The sequence below is a fragment of the Schistocerca gregaria genome, chromosome 3 (genome assembly GCF_023897955.1).
Source record: "Schistocerca gregaria isolate iqSchGreg1 chromosome 3, iqSchGreg1.2, whole genome shotgun sequence".
Taxonomy (NCBI): domain Eukaryota; kingdom Metazoa; phylum Arthropoda; class Insecta; order Orthoptera; family Acrididae; genus Schistocerca; species Schistocerca gregaria.
In genome coordinates, this window is record NC_064922.1 from 538,465,256 (window position 1) to 538,485,807 (window position 20,552).

The following is a 20,552-nucleotide window of genomic DNA, read 5'->3' on the forward strand; positions in this document are numbered from 1 at the left end:
TATTATACATTCAATAAATAAATAAAAAGACGCAAAACTGGGTGTAGAATGTCATCAACATACTACTGTGCTGTAAGAGTGCACAGATGACAAGCAAATTGGTGGTGCTATGAAATGAAATTTCACCCCAGACTATCCCTTCTGGATGTCAAGCCATACCGCAGGCGATGTTAGGTTGGTATCCCACCACTGTCTGGAGCTTCTCTAGATGTTTTTGGCATGGAATCTCATTGATTGGCATACATTGGTGTTCAGTGATGATTCCTGCTTCAAATTGAGCACCAATGACCAGCCCTGCCATATGGCTTGAAAACCACGAGTGATGGTCTGAGGTGCCATTTTATTTCATAGCAGGACCCCTTTGGTTGTACCTGCAACCTGGGCTTATATTTAAGAAAGATAATGCCTGCCCACACACGGCAAGAGTTTTTACTGCATGTCTTGTTGGTTACCAAACCCTACCTTGGCCAGCAAGGTCGTTGGATCTCTGCCTTTATTGAGAATGTTTGGAGCATATGGACAGGGCCCTCCAACCAGGTGGGGATTTGGCAATTTAAAGTGCTAATTGGATGGAATTTATTGTGATATCCCTTAGGAAGACATTCCAGAACTCTTTCCAACAGTGCCAGCTGAATAATTGCTTGCATAAGGGCTAGAAGTCGACCAACATGATACTGACTTGCTCAGTTTGTGATGCTCTTTCTCATGAATATATCATCCAATTTTTCTGAAATTGTAATTACATGTTTTTCTGTACAATTTTGACCCCATTCAGCCAGTTCCTTTGTTGTGCATATGTTTTTTTTATTTTTTTATTTTTTCCTTCTGTTATAGTGTATAAAGCTCTGTGAGATTAGGCTGGCACTTAGTAGTGAGTGAGTTAACTCAATTGGAATGTAAGTATTCTTAATTGTATGTGGACAATTATGCTGCTCTAGCAACCCTGACAGGTTGAGTAATGCTATCTAATGATCAAAAGGCATCAGTAGTTAAAGATAATGGACTCACTAGATAGGATCCAAATTCCTATACAGCAATCCAGACCTAAAGCTTTTCTGATTTACCCAAACGTGATAGCATCACTGGAAAGGGCACAGGCAAAAGGGAAATTGCTCACAGCAAGTTCATGTCAGATCAAAAACTGCAATTCTACATTGGTTGTGACACGTAAATCTAAAGGATCTATATTAATGACTAATTTATCACCAACTCCAGACAATGCTTTAAGGGTTTATTGTCCTCAGTCAGCTCATAATATAAGCAATTTTTATTATTTTTTTGAAAAAACTAATGAAGCAAGCTACATAAACCTTTTTGTGCATTAATTACACAGGCCATGGGTGGATAAACTTTTTTGATGAAAATACCTTATTCTTATGTTTTTTAGGGTGAGAAATCCAAATGTGATACTGTATCACCCACCACTTCTTCAGACTTCACAGTTAAATTTATAAAATTAAGCAATTTTTTAAAGAATTTAACAGCTTTTATATAGTTAAAATAATTTAAAATGGAGGTGTAATTAATGTAGATGACATTGGTAACACAGCTGAAAAACATTTGCTGGCAGAAAAAAGTCAACTATTTTTGTGTTAGCAGATGATGTTTTGTTTACTGGCAACCTAACCTCACTTTCCTTTCTCTTATATTTGTGGTGAATTTATGATTAACAATCAGCAAATAAATGTTACAGACTTTGTGAAAAAGCTTTACCTATCATACTTTGGATCTAAACTTGGTGATCAAGATAAATCTTGGGTGGCGCATAACGTATGTTATGTGTGTGTTGAAGATCTGAGAAAATGGTCCAAAAAGGAGAAAAAAAGCCTTTAAATTAGTTGTTCCTATGATATGGAGGGAGCCAAGAAACCATTCCGATGATTTCCATTTTTGCAGTGTTGATATTATTGGTTATAATTCGAAAAACAAGAAGGTAATAAGCTACCCTAGCCTTCCGTCTGCCATCCGACCAGCAAGGCACGGTGTAGATTTTCCAGTTCCTGAACCACCAGATGATTTAAATTCTATTCCAACAAGTATTTTCTGTTGTACAATCTGATTTAGATGAACCAGATGATGATGAATTCCATTGTAATACAGAAAGTCTAGAGCCAAAATTGTTTACTCAGACCAAGCTTAACAATTTGGCTAGGGATCTGGGCTTAGCAAAAGAAAAAGCTGAATTGCTTCGCTCTGGATTAAAAGAAAAGAACTTATTGGCAGTTGGAACCAGCATATACATGTATAGAAAGAGAGAGCAGCAATTTTCCAAGTTTTTTCAACAAGAAGGTGATTTAGTGTACTGCTCAGACATTGCTGATCTGATGAATGAGTTTTGTATTGAATACGAAAAGGAAGACTGGAGGCTGTTTATTGATTCGTCCAAAACTAGTGTAAAGGCTGTTTTATTACACAATGGTAACATGTATGCATCTATACTTGTTGGACATCTGTACATATGAAAAAAGCTATGAAAACCTAGGAATAGTGCTAAATAAAATAGGCTATTCTTCTAGTGGTTGGATGATATGTGGTGATCTAAAAGTAACATGCATGCTCCTTGGTCAGCAAGGTGGCTTTACCAAATTTCCATGTTTCTTGTGTGAATGGTACAGTAGGACTAGGGATCAACACTGGTGCAGAAAGAACTGGCCTGTGAGCGAGTCTTTGAAACCTGGTGAGAAGAACATTCTACACAGAAACCTTGTAGATCAAAAAAACGTACACCTACCACCTCTACATATAAAGTTAGGACTAATAAAACAGTTTGTGAAGGCTTTGCCTAAAGATGGACCATGTTTTAACTATCTTCGCAAAAGTTTCCACATCTTTCAGAAGCTAAACTAAAAGAAGTGTCTTTGTCAGACCTGACATTAGAAAAGTGATGTTTGATGTTAACTTTGAATCCACAATGACCTTAAATGAGAAAGAAGCATGGGTATCATTCAAGCAAGTCGTTACAAAGTTCTTAGGAGATGAAAAAGACCCAGAATATGTTTCTATTATAGCTACAATGTTAAAGAAGTTTAAAACTTTAGGATGTGTAATGAACCTGAAAGTTCACTTTTTGAACGGTCACCTTGATTACTTCCGGGACAATATGGGAGATGTTAGTGAGGAGCAAGGAGAGCATTTTCACCAGGACATTAAAGTGATGGAAAAATGCTACCAAGGCCATTGGAACACCAACATGATGGGGGACTACTGTTGGTCACTTAACTGAGAAGTTCAGCAAGCAACTCATTATAAAAAAGTTACACAAGAAGCTTCAATGCAGAAAGAGAAAGAAAATACAAACCAATTTCAGCTGACAAGTGAAACCTCTATTAACACATATCATTGTTTTAAGTAGCTTACTGTAAATACAAACCATGCTTATGTTGCAACAAAGTGTTTCATTAATTTCCTCCTTTGCCATATAGCGTAGGATTTTTATACTATGTGATAAAAAGCATATTGCTCAAAAACTATAGCACTCCGTGGTCAGGCCACAAGTGGCCCATCGGGACCATCCGACCGCCGTATCATCCTCAGATGAGGATGTGGATAGGAGGGGCATGTGGTCAGCACACCGCTCTGCTCAAAAACTATAGGTGATACAAAAAACCTAAGGCTAGATTTGGATTTAGCCCATAAAAATCTACGAACATCAGCTATCAAAGTAAAAAACGATTTTTAAAAAAATTTCTTTTTCATTGGCCTGTGTTACTGATTTTAGAATCCAAGCTGAGGTGTGTTCAGTTGGCAGATATTACCTGAAATCAAAAAACAAAAATTTTTCTTAATCTATAGGGTATTACACATGGAGTAATAGCACAGTTTTTTTCCAATAGATAATAAAATGATGGGTGTTTGAAATGAAGATGTAGTTTTGTCAAGAATTTTTGGTCATGTTATTTGCAATAACTAATGAATAAATTAAAATAAAAAAAATAGCCTGCTACTTCTTGCAGACATGCCCAAGCTGTAATTCAGCAAAATTTCAAAAAGATATTTTTTTAATGTGCTCACAATGCATTCCATAAAATTGAGATACAGTGTAAGTCACCTCATCCTCCTCTCTCTCTCTCTCTCTCTCTCTCTCTCTCTCTCTCTCTCTCTCTCTCTCTCTCACTGCATGCCTCCTCCCCCCGTGCTGATAATACCCACACATTTAAAGTAGCAATTGAAATAGAGCCTGCCATACTTGGCATTGTATTCTGTCCCTGGGTGGTTAACTCCTTTCTTAGGTGCAGTTTGGCAATGGCCATTCATTCAGATGCAAAGATGGCTGGTGATCATGCCCTCATATGAATCTGTGCAAAAATTGCAGTAGAAGTGGTATCTGACACGACTGTTTCCATAAGTGTGTCTACTTTTATAGGATAGTATAAGCCTGTGATGACATTGAAATAAATTTTGGCATAATTGTCTGTTGCATATTAGAAACATAGCTTTCACTGAATGTATTTTTTAATTGTGTCAGACATAATAATAAATTGCTTTATGTCCTTAGGTGATCTTCGAGTGTGCACATATTGTTGCAAAGTTGTGCTTTCGTATCTTCAGTCAGCAGACACAGCAGCTGATCTATCAGCTGATCTGCGACTGGTGCAAGAAGACCTACAGGTGAAGTTCGGGAATTCTTCTGTTGTACAGACAGCAGTTCAGGGTAGTCTAGGTAGCAGCAGTGTTATTGCAGCAGATGCACAAGATGCCCAAACTGCACGTAGGAAAACATCTGTTGGCTTTCAAGAAGATCGCTTTGCCCTTGGAAGGTATATATACTTTGAGGTTTGGAACACCTTTTCCATGTGTTGCAGGTAGTGTTTCAATGGTGTGCACTCTGTACGTGTTTCGAACTCGATTTCTGAGTTCCTTTTCAGCATGACTTTAAATTCTGCATGCTCAGAATATGCTGCATTGTTTCTTGAAATTATGGAGCTGAGGGGAAAGTGTATGTGTGCACATACCAGTGTTTTGATACACTGTTAATTATCCATCTATGCTAATTACCCAAGAGAAATTATTTGATTGATAGTTACTGAAATAATACAGTAATATATAGTGCTACCAAAAATTTTATTGCTGCAGTACCTTTTCAGTTATGAGACCATAATCTCCAAGAGGCTGCTTAAAATGAAATTAAATTTCATACATGCGCATTGGCTGAACTTCTAATAATTATTGCTGTCTACGGCTTCTCCTTCCCATATGTTTTGCACTCATTGGAGTCTCATTCACCTTTCAATAGAAAACTGTTGAGCTTAGTGATAAGATTAACATTCATACTCATAATAAAAATCATGTACAAATTTCTTCTTGAATTGTGATGAAATGGCAATGCTAATGTCTAATGTGTTTCTGTTTTACAGGGCTCAGGGCTCAGGCTACCTGAACATGGAGGAACGAGTACGTGCATTACAGGAATCGGCCTCACTTTGCTCTTTGGCAGAAGAACTGCGTGATCCAGTTTCAGGTCTGGGGCTGCACACACATCGCTATAGGCTTCGCAATTACAGAGGTTGCTTTCTTGGCTCAGAACTTGTTGACTGGCTTCTTGCGAGAGAGAGAGCAGGCACGAGGTATAGTTTTCTGTGGGAGAAACATGTCACTTTAAAAGTGGCTGTGAAGTTATTTTAAGGAGAAGATAGTGGTTTTCTGTATAATTGAATACAGCTATAAGACAATATTGTAATTTGATAATATTCATTAAGAACATAATGGGAACACCACCTTATTTTTTGTCATTGGTATCACCAACTAGAAATGGAAATTATTCTCAATAAATTATTGAAGGTGAACAATGACTTTTGCAAGAATTCCCTATTAGTAGTAGAAACTACTGCCTCTGCATCGTTAACCCTAACAGAATGATGATACATGTATGATCACAAAGTACTTAGAGGGTAAATGCTTACAATTTAAAATAATTTTTCTGAGAACTATTGTGACCTCCATTTAAGTGCTTTAGGTGATAAAGGAAGCTAGATTGTTGGCTCTAATGCTTTATAAGTGCCGTGCATGCTCTTTTACATTTTTGTTCATAAATGTCTTCACAGGATTCATACCTTTAGTTAGAAATAGTGTGAATACCCAAATGGTGCACATTCCAGAGAAGTATATGGACATTTTCTATTGTTTCTGTGTGTTAGTCCCAGTTTACTGATGACATCATTTCAGAGAATTCAAAAAAACTACTACTGTAATGAATAATGTGGAATCTCATACTGTTATTTGGTTTTGGAATCTGGGACATAAATTAGCATATGGAGTTTGTGATGAAAGGGTGATTCTTCTTCCTCCTCCTCCTCCTCCTCCTCCTCCTCCTCCTCCTCCTATTTTTCTTCTTCTTCTTCTTCTTCTTCTTCTTCTTCTTCTTTTGTAGTGTTTGCCCTGTGGTGATGCAGTGTTTGATGAGCTCACATGGGTACTGGATTTAAATGTATATGTTTCTGTGACTAGATGCCAGTCTCTACATTACTGATTTAATATGAAATAGGAGGGAAAATTGTGTATGTCAACTACCTGCAAATGGTACAAATTCATTAAATGTGTTTTCCACGTTCTAACTACACTTGTACAACACTGTAACATACACAGATGATAGATTACTGCTGAGAAAATGAAGTGATGGACTGAAACAGCTATATCTCTTTGTAAAATCATGTATTTGAAAGATTGGGTTAACAATAAACCAAGGCAGAACGGAATTTACAAACTGAAAGCACATGTTTCAGGGCTACTGAACACTCAAAAAACATCAATGTGTATTTAGCAATAAAAAAGAAAGTCTGCACCAGACATGGCTCACGGTTTCCATACTGAGGGAGACTGTGACATTTACTGATGAGAACTAACCTAAATCCCCAGGAGGACGTCATTATCGGGGGAAAGAAAACTGGCGTTCTACGGATTGGAGTGTGAAATGTCAAATCCCTTAATAGGGCAGGTAGGTTAGAAAATTTAAAAAGGGAAGTGGATAGGTTAAAGCTAGATATAGTGGGAATTAGTGAAGTGTGGTGACAGGAGGAACAGGACTTCTGGTCAGGTGAATATATTGTTATAAATACAGAATCAAATAGAGGTAATACAGGAGTAGGTTTAATAATGAATAAAAAATAGGAACATGGGTAAGCTACTACAAACCGCATAGTGAACACATTATAGTAGCAAAGATAGACATGAAGCCCACACGTACCACGGTAGTACAAGTTTATATGCCAACTAGGTCCACAGGTGATGAAAAGTCTGAATAAATGTATGAGAAGATAAAAGAAATTATTCAGATAGTGAAGGGAGATGAAAATTTAATAGTCATGGGGCACTGGAATTCAATAGTAGGAAAGGGAAGAGTAGGTGAATACGGAATGGAGGTAAGGAATGAAAAAGGAAGCTGCCTGGTAGAATTTTGCATAGAGCATAACTTAATCATAACTAACACTTGGTTTAAGAACCATGAAAGAAGGCTGTGTACGTGAAAGATACCTGAAGACACTGGAAGGTTTCAGATAGCTTATGTAATGCTAAGACAGAGATTTAGGAACCAGGTTTCAAATTGTAAGACATTTCCAGGGGCACATGTGGGCTCGGACCACAATCTATTGGTTATCAATTATAGATTAAAACTGAAGAAACTGCAAACAGGTGGAAATTGAAGGAGATGGGACCTGTACAAACTGACAGAACCAGAGGTTGTAGAGAGTTTCAGAGAGAGCATTAGGGAATGATTGATAAGAAGAGGGGAAACACATACAGTAGAAGAAGAATGGGCAACTTTAAGAGATGAAATAGTGAAGGCAGCAGAGGATCAAGTAGGTAAAAAGACAAGGGCTAGTAGAAATCCTTGGGTAACAGAAGAGATATTGAATTTAATTGATGAAAGGAGGAAATAAAAAAAGAGTAATAAATGAAGCAGGCAAAAAGGAATACAAATGCCTCAAAAATGAGATCGACAGGAAGTGCAAAATGGCTAAGCAGGGATGGTTATAGGACAAATGTAAGGATGTAGAGGCATATATCACTAAGGATAGGATAGATACAGCCTACAGGAAAATTAAAGAGACCTTTGGAGAAAAGAGAACTACTACTACGAATATCAAGAGTTCAGATGGAAAAACAGTTCAAAAACAAAGAATGGAAGGCAAAAAAAGGTAGAAGGAGTGTATAGAGGGTCTATACAAGGACAATGTACTTGAGGGCAATATTATTGAAACGGAAGAGGACATAGATGAAGATGAAATGTGAGATATGATAATGCATGAAGAATTTGACAGAGCACTGTAAGATCTACGTTGAAACAAGGCCCCAGGAGTAGAAAACATTCCATTAGAACTACTGATACCCTTGGGAGAGCCAGCCCAGACATAACTCTAGTATCTGATGAGCAAGATGTATGAGATGGGCAAAATACCCTCAGACTTCAACAAGAATATAATTATTGCAAGCACTGGATTAAAGGCCTTTAAATATGTCTGCTTGTGTCTGTATATGTATGGATGGATATGTGTGTGTGTGTGTGTGTGTGTGTGTGTGTGTGTGTGTGTGTGCGCGCGCGCGCGCGAGTATATACCTATCCTTTTTTCCCCCTAAGGTAAGTCTTTCCGCTCTCAGGATTGGAATGACTCCTTACCCTCTCCCTTAAAACCCACATCCTTTCATCTTTCCTTGTCCTTCCCTCTTTCCTTACGAAGCAACCGCTGGTTGCGAAAGCCCGTAATTTTGTGTGTGTTATTTTATTGTGCCTGTCTACCGGCGCTTTCCCACTTGGTAAGTCTTGGAATCTTTGTTTTTAATATATATATAGACACACACACACACACACACACACACACACACACACACACACACACACACCAAATAAAAGTGCTGGCAGGTTGATAGACACACACAATTCGAGCTTTCGCAACCAATGGTTGCTTCTTCAGGAAAGAGGGAAGGAGAGGGAAAGACGAAAGGATGTGGGTTTTAAGGGAGAGGGTAAGGAGTCATTCCAATCCCAGGAGTGGAAAGACTTACCTTAGGGGGAAAAAAAAGACAGGTATACACACACACACACACACACACACACACACACACACACACACATCCGCACATACACAGACACAAGCAGACATTTGTAAAGGCCTGAAATGATTTGGGATCAGATGGCTGGACAAAGCAAACTCCTGGATATGAGGTCAGTGTCATATCTACGCATTGCCTAATTGGGTTGGTCCCTATTGTACAATATTCTTTGATTTACACAAAATTGGCAACAGGTAACATGCAATGCAATATAAGACATAGGTTTGAAGTAACTGACCTAATGAAGTCAGTCGCTGTTGGAGGCCGTATTTGACTCTTAAGATATATTTATTTTGGTAATATGTATGTATAAAAAACTGGTGGAGATTCATAGCCCCGTAGTAACTGCCATCCATGGTCAGTGATGGGAGGGAACAAAGTGGTGCAGTGGTCAGACATTGGGCAAATAATCGGAAGAATGGTGTTTCACATCTCCTTACAGTCATCCTGATTTAAGTTTTCTATGATTTCCCAGGAGTCACTTTAATATGAATGCAGGAATGGTTCCTCAGAAAGGGCATAGCTGATTTTCTCCCCATCCTCATATATGAGGTTGTGCTTCACCTGTATTGACCACATTGTTGATGGAACATTAAACCTTTATTTTCCATCCTTCATTGTGTTGGAGTACTAAGACTGATAAGTTAAAGGTTGGATTTGAAAGTCCTGTTTCATAACCCTGATTGGGGCTCATTTTAAAGTAATTTAAGGAAGGAAAGTTTCTCTAGCTCCCAAGGGAATGAATGCATGGTAGGGTGGCAGGATCTTGCTTGGAAGAAATTTGCATTTTTTTCAAAATAATATTGATTGTTGGTTTCTAACTTATTGTGGTCATTAGGTTATATTGTGAAGAAATGCTTTCACTAAAAAGAACTAATAAAAGATCATCACTGCATTAACAAATTCAACAGTTAAGCATTGATAAATCTGGGATGGAGAATGAGGGTGAGGTTTTTTGTGAGGACTGAAACTTTAGAAAGGTATGATTTTCATAATATAGGATGATGACAATGTTGGGAGCCTGGATACCATGTTCAGTAGGAGGGTGTAAGATATAGTAGCTCAGTAATCAGGGTCTGGTAGTTATGATGGTTTGATTGGAAGTTAGAGGGGAGTAATTGGATCTTTCATGGGTAGAAATTTTCAGAGTTGGGAGTAAGATGTAAGTGTTTTAGATATCTTAATGAAATTACATTGAAGATGATGTTCCAGCCATAGTGGGGCAAGAGTGGGAAAAGATTATGACTATATCATCATCTTCAATATTTAGGAAGTCGGCAGCTGATTGCAAATGTAGCAAAACAGTTTGTGATGATGATTCACATGATGGTTCTCACAAGTATAAACATAGATAAAGTATATAACATGGTATTGGATGAACAGTAGTTAAAGATGTATGAAATTGCCAGTGCCATAGACATATCAGTGTGTCTTTAATTTTAAAAGATGGTGATATTAGAACGGTTTGTTCACAGTGTGTGCCATAATTGTTGAATCCTGCCTGTAAACAAATACTAAAACAAATTTCTCAGGAAATGCTGCCCTGTTGAAAAGAACAATGCATCTTTGTTTTCTGTAGTTTTATTACTATGGACAAGATGTGGTGATGCTAGATCATGCAAGAAATAAAACAATAAAAACCATGTAAAAAGCTGGTGGTCCAGAGATATAACCATGTTGTTTCATGCTGATGCTTTGTAGGAGTCTTCTTCTTGACTACCTTGCAAAGGGTATAGTAATAACTGGGAAATACTAAGCAACTCTTATGGAATAAGTGTATGAAAAATGATGTTGGAAGAGGCCTTGATCATAAAAGGAAAATTCATCTGTTGTTGATGGTGTACAGAAATAAATTGTTGATGGCTTACAGCAACGAGCCACAATTGGTTTCGGGTTTGTCTGTCATCAGGATAGCATACCTGCCCACAAAGAAGCTTCAGCAACAGGAAACTGAAGGATTTGAAATGTGAACTGATGGAATATCCACTCAGTTTATGAGACTTGGCATTCTATAAACTCCACATCTTCTCATTTCTAAAGACATTTGTGCTTGGAAAAACTCTTCGTGTCCAGTGAAGAGATTATGACAGCTACAGACTGGTATTTTTTAAGACTTTCCATAGTTCATTTATGTTATGGGACCTACTCATTAGAAAAACATTGGTCCAAATACACTGACCTAAAAGAGGATTATATAAAAAAGGACGTGCAATTTTCTTTTTTTCCCCACTGCCATTTGAGAACTTTTCATGTTGTCTTTGTGTATCAATACAATATTTGATAAATGTAAAAAAAAGTCAGGAACTGTAGAAACAGCATCAAAACACTCAATGAAAAGGCAAAACCAGTACTGGAACAATATAAAATATTTTAGGAAAAAGAAAAAGGAAAGCTTTGGTGGCAGTAGCAAATGACGAGCTATCGAATACAAATAGAAATTAGTTATAAAAAAGCATACTTTTGGAAATAAAGTGCAGTTAAATGGCTACAAAATGAAAAGAACATATAACAAGTAAAAAGTGAAGTAGATTTTCTTCACAGGTAATTGACTAAACTGTCAGATTAGTTTGTATATTATACATGGGCAACAACATGTCAATTCATGAGTGATGTCCTTGGAGCAGATGTATGTGATCTCTGCCTCACACATTGTACTAGTTGTACGGGGAAGGCATCATATAAAAAAAGGAAACGTGCATCTGACTTTCACTTACCTACGAAAGCAGAAGCAAAATGTGAAGGTAACAGTCACTTAAATATTTCTTGCAGCCAGAATTTAAATCTTTTGATTAAAAATTACAGAACACTGCTACACAATGTGATTAGTTAAAAAAGAATATTTTTGCATTGTTGGAACTGACTATAAATGAATCAGTAGTATCTGACTTTTACTAAATCCTTTCCTTTCAGCAGCATATTATTTAAGATTAATAAAGTTGGTAAACACTTTGAATGATTGCTCTGAGAAAAACGGGAGCTTTGATTTGCATCATAATCTGTCATTGGATTGAGTAATTAAAATAATTAAAAAAAATGAAAAACATACATACATTATAAATGTTTGACTGTTTGCATCTGGTAATTAATTACTATATTTGTCACAAATATTATTTTTTACAATGTAAAGATCGGTGTTGTATCTAGGTCACAAGCAACAGCAATCGGCCAAGCTTTAATTGAAGGCAACTTTCTGGAATGTGTATCAGAACAATATTTTATTGATGGCTATGCTCTATACCGTCATCTGAAGCAAGAAGAAAAATACCAACAACAAAAAATAAATGAAGAAGAGATTGGTGACACAGTGCATGTTGACAGTCAGGAGCCACTTTGGGTAAAGCAGATCCCTCAGCAAGACTCAGCTACTACTACCGGTATGAAACATCTATTGCTTATTTTCATACAGTTTCATATTACACAATTTTTACCCTCTCTATTACATTACATTAACACTATATTATCTTTCTTTCATAATACCTGATTCATAATGCCTTATGGATCCCACTGCCACCCTTACAGCCAAGAAAGGCATTACAAAAAGGTAAGTTTTTTTGGCTCCCGTTTCCTTTCTTTTTTTCCCCTTCTCCTCTCATTCCTCTGCTTTGGTGTTTGAGGATCCTCCTCTTTCTTCTTCCTCCCTGTGCACTCATGAAGGCTGGCCCATGTGCCTGACATGTAAAAGGTGACTGAGTAACGCGTAATTCCCAGCCCTGGGTCGACAAGTAGGGTTCGCACATAACCCCTGGTACAGGCCAACCGACAGGCAGGAAAGACAACTTCCTCCATCCCTCCAGTCAAGCAACACCCAAGTCCTCCTCTAACCAGAATGGCTCGAAGAAGTCTGCTAAAGACAAATGGTCTTCTCCTTCACCAACTCGAAGATCCTGCTCTATGGTGTTGGCAAATGGTCACTTAGCCAGGCCGGCCTCTGTCTCACTGGTGCACACCACCAACCATTTTTCAGTATTGGACTCCACAGACCGACCGCACAAGCACGCCAATGCTTCTGTGGACCCCTTGAGCAAGATCTTCATGCTTCTGTGCCCTGTAGTAGCGACTCTCCTCTGGCTGTCCCTTGGCGGCCACCAAGCTGACACCCCTACATCTCTTCCTCCTCACGACTGTCCTCCAATGGAATGTTTGTGGCCTTTGGTCCCACAAAAAGGATTTACAGCTGCTTCTAGCATTGCAGCATCCCCTTGTACACTGCCTTCAGGAAACGAAATTGCACCCTCAAGACCGCTTTGAGCTTTCACATTATTTACCAATCCGTTTTGACCTTCCCCCTTAGGTCGGTATCCCATGTCATGGGGGTGTCATGCTGCTCATACGGGATGACCTTCATGGTCAACCCATTTCCCTGACTACCCGTCTTCAAGCTGTTGCCATTCACCTTTTCCTTCGCCACCTGACTTTCTCCCTCTGTACCATTTATGTACCTCCGTCCTTCGATATCACCAGGACACACTTCCTTCAGATTATTGGGCAGCTACCTCCCCTGTTTTTGCTACTTGGTGACTTTAATGTGGATCATCCCCTTTCGGGTTCTCCCAGGACCTGCCAAAGAGGTGTCCTCTTGGTTGACCTTCTTAACCAACTCAACCTCTTCTGCCTTGACACTAGAGCACCCATTTTCCTTCCTGACTCCTTGCACACCTATTCCCATTTGGACCTATCCTTTTGCACTACCTAGCTTACCCATCATTTTGACTGATCTGTTCTTTCTGACACCTACTCGAACTAACATTTCCCGTGTGCTCTCCATCTGCTGAATCCTACCCTATCCACATGCATACCCAAATGGCAACTTACTAAGGCTGACTGGCAGCTTTATTCCTCCTTGGCGACCTTCACAGAGCAAGATTTCCCTAGTTGTGATGACCAGGTGGACTATCTCACAAACATTATCCTTACTGCTGCAGCACATTCCATTCCTCCTTCCCATGTTGTATCGCAGCCACTTGGTGGACTGAGGCATGCCGCGACGCCATTCGCGCATGGAGATGTACTCTCTGAATTTTTAACCACCACCCTACACTGGAAAACTGCATTCGTTATAAACAGATGCATGCAATGTGTCATCGAGTTCTTCAGGATAGCAAAAGAGCTAGTGAGATTTCACTCACTAGTTCTTTTAACAGTTCCACACCTTCCTCTGTCGTGTGGACCAACCTTCGATGGCTCTCTGGAACCAAGATCCATTCCCCCTTTTCAGGCCTGACTCTAGGTGCCAATGTCATCATGGTTCCTGTTGCTATCTCCAACACCTTGGGCCACCATTTTGTGGAAGTTTCGAGCTCTTCCCACTATCACCCTGCCTTCATCCATTGGAAATGAGTGGAGGAGGCTCGGGTGATACCCTTCTCTTCTCCGAATCATGAGTGCTACAATGCTGCCTTCACTATGAGGGAGCTAGATCATGCTCTCAGTTCATCCTGGTCCTCCACCCCTGGGCCAGACGCTATCCATGTTCAGATGTTGCAGCACCTCTCTATTGCGGGCAAGCACTTTCTGCATAACACACCCAACTGCATCTGGGCTGAGGGCACATTTCTTGGACGCTGGCCCGGTAAGGACAAAAACCTACCTTTTAGCTACTGCCCCATCTCTCTTACCAGCTGTGTTTGCAAGGTGATGGAACATAAGATTCATGCCTGGCTGGTGTGGTGGCTCGAGTCTCACCATTTACTCACGAATGTACAGTGTGAATTTCCAGCGTGACTTTCTGGAGTTGACCATCTTGTTATTTTGTCCACCCATGTCATGAATGGTTTTCTGCAGAAATTCCAGACTGTGGCCGTGTTTTTCGATTTGGAGAAGGCCTATGAAACTTGCTGGAGAACTGGTATCCTCCATACTCTTTAAACGTGGGGCTTCTTTGGGCGCCTGCCCCGTTTTCTTTGGGCATTTTTACAAGACCGAGTTTTCAAGGTGCATGTGGGTTCTGCCTTGTTGGAAAATGGTGTGCCTCCAGGTTCCATCCTGAGGGTCATCCTTTTTGCTATTGCCATTAACCCTATAATGGCCTGTCTGCTGCCGGGCGTCTCTGGCCCCCTTTTTGTCGATGATTTTGCCATCTATTGCAGTTCCTCGCGGACCTGTCTCATTGAGCAGTGTCTTCAGCACTGTGTTGATCGTCTTTACTCCTGGAGCATCGCCAGTGGCTTTCGCTTTTCCACTGACAAAACCATCTGTATGAATTTCTGATGGCACAAATGGTTTCTCCAACCATCTGTACATCTTGGGCCTGTTGCCCTTCCGTTCGCTAACACTATGAAATTCCTGGGGCTCATGCTCAATAGGAAACTCTCTTGGTCCTCCCATGTCTTTTTTCTTGCAGCCCACTGTAGCAGTCCCTTAGTGTCCTACGTGTCCTCAATGGTACTTCTTGGGGTGCCGATCGAACCACCCTCCTCCATTTGTACCGGTCCCCTGTCCATTCGAAACTCAACTATGGGTGCTTTGTTTATGCATCTACATGCCCATCCCTTTTACGCTTTGTCAATACTATCCATCATCGTGGCATCCGTTTGGCCACGGGTGCCTATTACACCAGCCTGGTTGAGAGCCTGTATGCTGAAGTTGCTGAATTACCACTGTCTTACTGCCATGACTTTCTCCTCAGCAGGTATGTATGCCGTTTGTCTGCCATGCGTGGCCACTCCTCCTGTGCCTCCTTCTTTGATGATTCCTTAGACCATCAGTATGGGGCTCATCCCTCTTCTCTGCTACTTCCTGGAGTCAGCTTTCACCACTTGCTATGGCAGCTTAACTTCATGCTACCTGCAACTTTCCTAGTGGGTGTGAACCCTTCACCACCTTGGCTTCGTGAAGTGGTCCATGTTAACCTTGGCTTTCATTCAATTCCTAAGGACACTACTGCAGCCTCAGTCTATGGCTTCAGTTTCACGACCCTCGCATGGAATTTAGCGTTAGTACCTTTGTATACACTGATGGCACTCGTACTGACCATGGGGTTGGGTGTGCCTTCATCATTGGCACCCATATCTTTCGACATCAGCTTTTGGCACACTCCTCAGTATTTACAGCTGAACTTTTCACTTTGTATCAGGCCACAGAGTACATCCAGCAACACAGCCTTCCCAATTGCGTCCTCTGCTCAGACTCACTCAACACCCTCAAAAGTCTCTGTGCGCTGTACACTGCTCATCCCTTAGTGCAGTGTGTCTAGGAAAACTGTCACTTGATCACTCTTGGTAGAGCCAATGTCATGTTTCTGTGGGTCCCTGGAGATGTCGGTCTGCCAGGAAACGAGGCTGCTGATGCTGCTGCCAAGGCTGCAGTCCTCTTACCTCAGGCTGCAAGTACCTCTATTCCCTCTGATGAACTCTGTGTTGCCATCTGTCAGGAGGTTGTGTCCCTTTGGCATCGCCAATGGTCCTCCCTTCACAGGAATATGCTCTGTCTTATTAAGCCTCTCCTGATTGTGGGGCGGCGAAGAAGTTGTCGAATGAGTTGTTTGAATGTTCATTTCACGTAACAGACTATTGCCGATGCAACATATGTGGGACGGCGAAGAAGTCGTTGTTTAATGTTGAATGAAAGTTGAACATTGCCACCTTAAATCACGCGAGCCTGGCAACTAATTTGGTGGCCAGTCAGAAAGCGAAGGGAAACTTACTGACCTTAGTTCCCAGTCTGCACGGCCACATTCCTGTACAGCCCAGCTAAACGAAAAATATCCATAGTTCTTCACGGGATTAGGGCTGCATCAATAAAATTTAAAGTTCCAAACAAGATTTTATTATCTTAAAGGCTCACACAAATTACTCGAAACTTCTGAAAATGCTAAATACATTAAATATTGTTAATTCAGCCAATCGTTTAATAGTTCAGAGGCGACTTCTACAGCAAGTTCCTCCCGAATAGTTCATTACTCTAACTAACGGTGCTCTATTAATAGTTCGCAATAATGTTAAAAAAAAAGATTAATGCTCGCCTTAAAAGTGGAGTTAGTCACCACTTGCCACGCGGAATTATACTTCACACGGACGGCACAATAACAGTTTGTTACCGAAGTCTAAACGATCCAGGACGGTGTACAGTCCTCGCGATTTTCAATGTCCGTTTACATTGCTAAGTACGCGCATGTCACAGCCCGCTATGACGTCACCCGAGGCGAGGCGCGATCGGACGTTAAGCTCGCGTGGACTAGGCGTTGGTCTAATGCGGAGTGAGCTTACTACTGCCTCTGCCGCTCTTTTTATATAGCTCCGGCGCGTACCGCCAAGAGAGCATCTGTTCTTTCCGTTCCTATGCAGATGCCTGGAGCCTCCAAATGATCGCTATTTCAGGCACATAATCTTAAATATCACATTTAATAATAGCTTTACAAACTTCTCAATTTTTGTATACATACATCTGAGCAGTACAGAAGCACGTAGAAAATCTCAGCCCGCTAAAATTAAAACTTTACTCTCTAGAATTTTTACAATGGAACTAACGGTAGATTGTTACCTCTGAACCATAGCTTTATCAAGTCTTGTATCAGCTGTTAATTATGCTACAAGACTAAAACTTGGTGTAGCTTTGTTAATTGTCCTATCTGATCATTGGTCTTAAAGAATTTGTTTTATCATTAAAATTTAAAGTACTTAATCTATAATGCTTATGTACATTTTACTCACAAAAGTAGTTTTTACTAAATTACTAAAAAACTAGAAGAGGTAACTGATTGTGGTATTTCCATTATTATTATTAGGGTGAACTGAAGCATCCTACCAATTTTCAATATTGTAGCTCTATTATTTCGCGCCTCTGATTTTTCCGAAAAACGCGGATTCTGGAGTCAATTTTAGTTTTATGGTTTTGGAAACCAGCACCACTCATTAATGACTTCTTACTGCACCTTCTCACCAAATTTTGGCTTCCTAGCGTCATTATTTAGCGCCTCCTATTTTTCTTTCAAAACGTGAATTTTACGTAAACTACTAATTTTATAACATTAAGATTTGTTACCTGAAACATTATTACATAGAACTATACTTTAACAAAGTTTTACACACACATCTTAATTTTTACTTTTATGTTAAATGTGGTGCAATACTATATGCAGGCGCGTTACGATGACGTGACGCTACTAGCAGTGAACTAGGGTAAGTCCCGTGCACTCGCTCGCCTCTGTATCTTATACATGATACAGCGCTTGCTTTGCTTCATGATGCCATGAACAATCTCCTCTTGGCTCTCCCACCGGGAGGACATTATTTTAACTCGGCTGCGTATTGGGCACTGCCTTTTTAGCCATCGTCATTTGCTCAGTGGTGCTGCCCCGCCACCCTGTACGCATTTCGCCCACATTTTAACTGTCCGCCACTTACTGCTGGAATGTCCTTTTTTTACCAATTTACGTTCCAGCTTGGGTTTGCCAACTGATTTATCAGCCGTTTCAGTGAATGATGCGTGGGCTGTCAACCACATTTTCCTTTTTATCCGCTGAAGCAATATGGTGAAGGCCATTTAATTTTTAGTTTTGGACCTCCACTTTTGTATGGTGTTTTTTTTGTTTCTTTGTTGTTTTTTAGCCCTTTTCCACATGCCTTTTTTAGCTGTCTCCTATTATGTCCATTGGGACTGACATATAGTCATTTACCTTGTCTCTGTGTTTGTGTTCTGTAGTTTTGACTTGGGTGCACATGGCCCCAGTTGTTTTTCGCGCCCTAAAACAAAACAAAACAAAACAAACACTTTGAATTTTGTCATTAATCAGTATTGATGCATTCCATTAACTTTATCCAACCATTGTTAAACTCTATTTTACATGCGTGTGCTTAATACTTTCACATATAAATAATTCAGATGTCTACAATGTAAGAAAAGATAGATTGCTACCTACCGTAAAGACGACACATTAAGTTGCAGACAGGCACAATTAAAAGACACTTACATAAAGCTTTTGGCCACAGCCTTCCTCCCCTACAAAGAAACACACACCAATCATACACACAAGCAAGCACACCTCATGCACACATGACCACCACCTTCAGCCTCTCAGGCCAGAATTCAACTATCACATGGGGGTGCAAGCAGCAATCTAGAGAAGGTAGGCAAGGAGAAGGGTTAGTTGTGTACGGGTGGGGAGAGAGACGAGTATGGTCTGGCAGTGTGTGCATTGTTTAGAATGGCAGCAGTTGCTGCATCTGGAGGGTGTCTGTCAGGGAGATGGGTACAAAAAAGAGTGAAAAAGGAGAGGAGAGGGGAAAGATGGGCAGGTGCTTTGATAGAGGGTGGCAAACAAAGAGGGTAGGAGACGAGACTTTGACCCTCTTCTTTTGCTGTCCTTTGCCAATGCACCTGTCCATCATTTCCTGCTTCTCTCCTTTTCCACTCTTTTTTCCCCAACCTCCCTGTCCCACAACCTCTTGATGCTGTGCCTGGTGGCATTCAGTCCCTACACACTGCCAGACAGCAGATGCTGGAAGTGGCAGTCTTGTGTGCATGATGTGATATGTGATTGCTTGCTTGTATGTATGAATGGTGTATGTTTCTCTTTTTGTGATGAAGGATGTGGCTAAAAGCTTCATGTAAGTGTCTTTTTAACTATGCCTGTGTGCCTTTACAGTAAGTTGCAATCTGTCTTTTCCTACATTTTCAATATTCTTCGATTGTTTAACTTAAATGTCTGTCACTTACACTGGCTTGCTATGAGTTTTAATAAATCATTGTGTCATTCTAATATGAAAATAATAGATTGCTACTTACCATATAGTGCAGATGTTGAGATGCAGACAGGCAGAACAAAAAGTCAGCTATACGTTTGAACTTTTGGTCAAAAGGCCTTCTTCTAAAGTAGAAAACACATACACATTCACACAAACACAACTCTCACTGGAATGACCACTGACTCTGGTTGGTCAGAGTCTGTGATCATGTGTGTGTGACATGTGCTAGTGCAAATGTGTGTTTTATACTTCAGAAGAAGGCTTTTTGGCTGAAAGCTCAAATCGACAGATATCTTTTTGTTGTGCCTGTCTTCACCTCATGTCTCCTCTGTATGGCAAGTAGCAATTTATCCTCCTTTGACTATTGCTGTTATTCCATCTTGGACTTACCATTTTTTGTATATCCTTTTACTTGTTGAAACAGTCCAACCTACTCCATAAAATCATGCCTACTGTTTTATCTTTACTGTGAACAGAACTAATTTGTTAATTTTACATTTTTCAGCTTCTGATCATTTCATATATGTGTATAGAACAAGAAATGTAAGTAGTTAAACAATATTTGAGATAATAGGCAGTAAACCAATATTAAAATATGATTTTTTACTGTCTTACATAGACTCAGAACCAGAAATGCAGATTTCTGAACTAGAATCTCCACGCCTTCCATCATCAAATTCATCATTTTATCTGGACATGAATGTGGAAGAGAATATAGTCACATTATCACGCCCAAAGGAGAATGATGGAGAGCATAGCATTAAACAAGAGAAAACTAGCAGTGAGTATTATTATGTTCTTTAATATTGAATGTAAGTTGTCTCT

General features: G+C 39.9%; 1 protein-coding gene across 2 annotated transcripts in view; it reads left to right on the top strand.

Annotated features, from left to right (window-relative positions):
* The window catches only part of LOC126354444 (1-phosphatidylinositol 3-phosphate 5-kinase-like), a 294,219-nt gene that overhangs the window by 65,283 nt on the left and 208,384 nt on the right, over positions 1-20,552 (top strand). For both annotated transcript variants that reach the window (XM_050004130.1, XM_050004131.1), the window contains exons 5-8: positions 4,496-4,757; positions 5,355-5,564; positions 12,190-12,419; positions 20,347-20,508. In XM_050004130.1, coding sequence (XP_049860087.1) covers positions 4,496-4,757; positions 5,355-5,564; positions 12,190-12,419; positions 20,347-20,508 — 864 coding nt within the window. The remainder of the gene's footprint in view (positions 1-4,495; positions 4,758-5,354; positions 5,565-12,189; positions 12,420-20,346; positions 20,509-20,552) is intronic.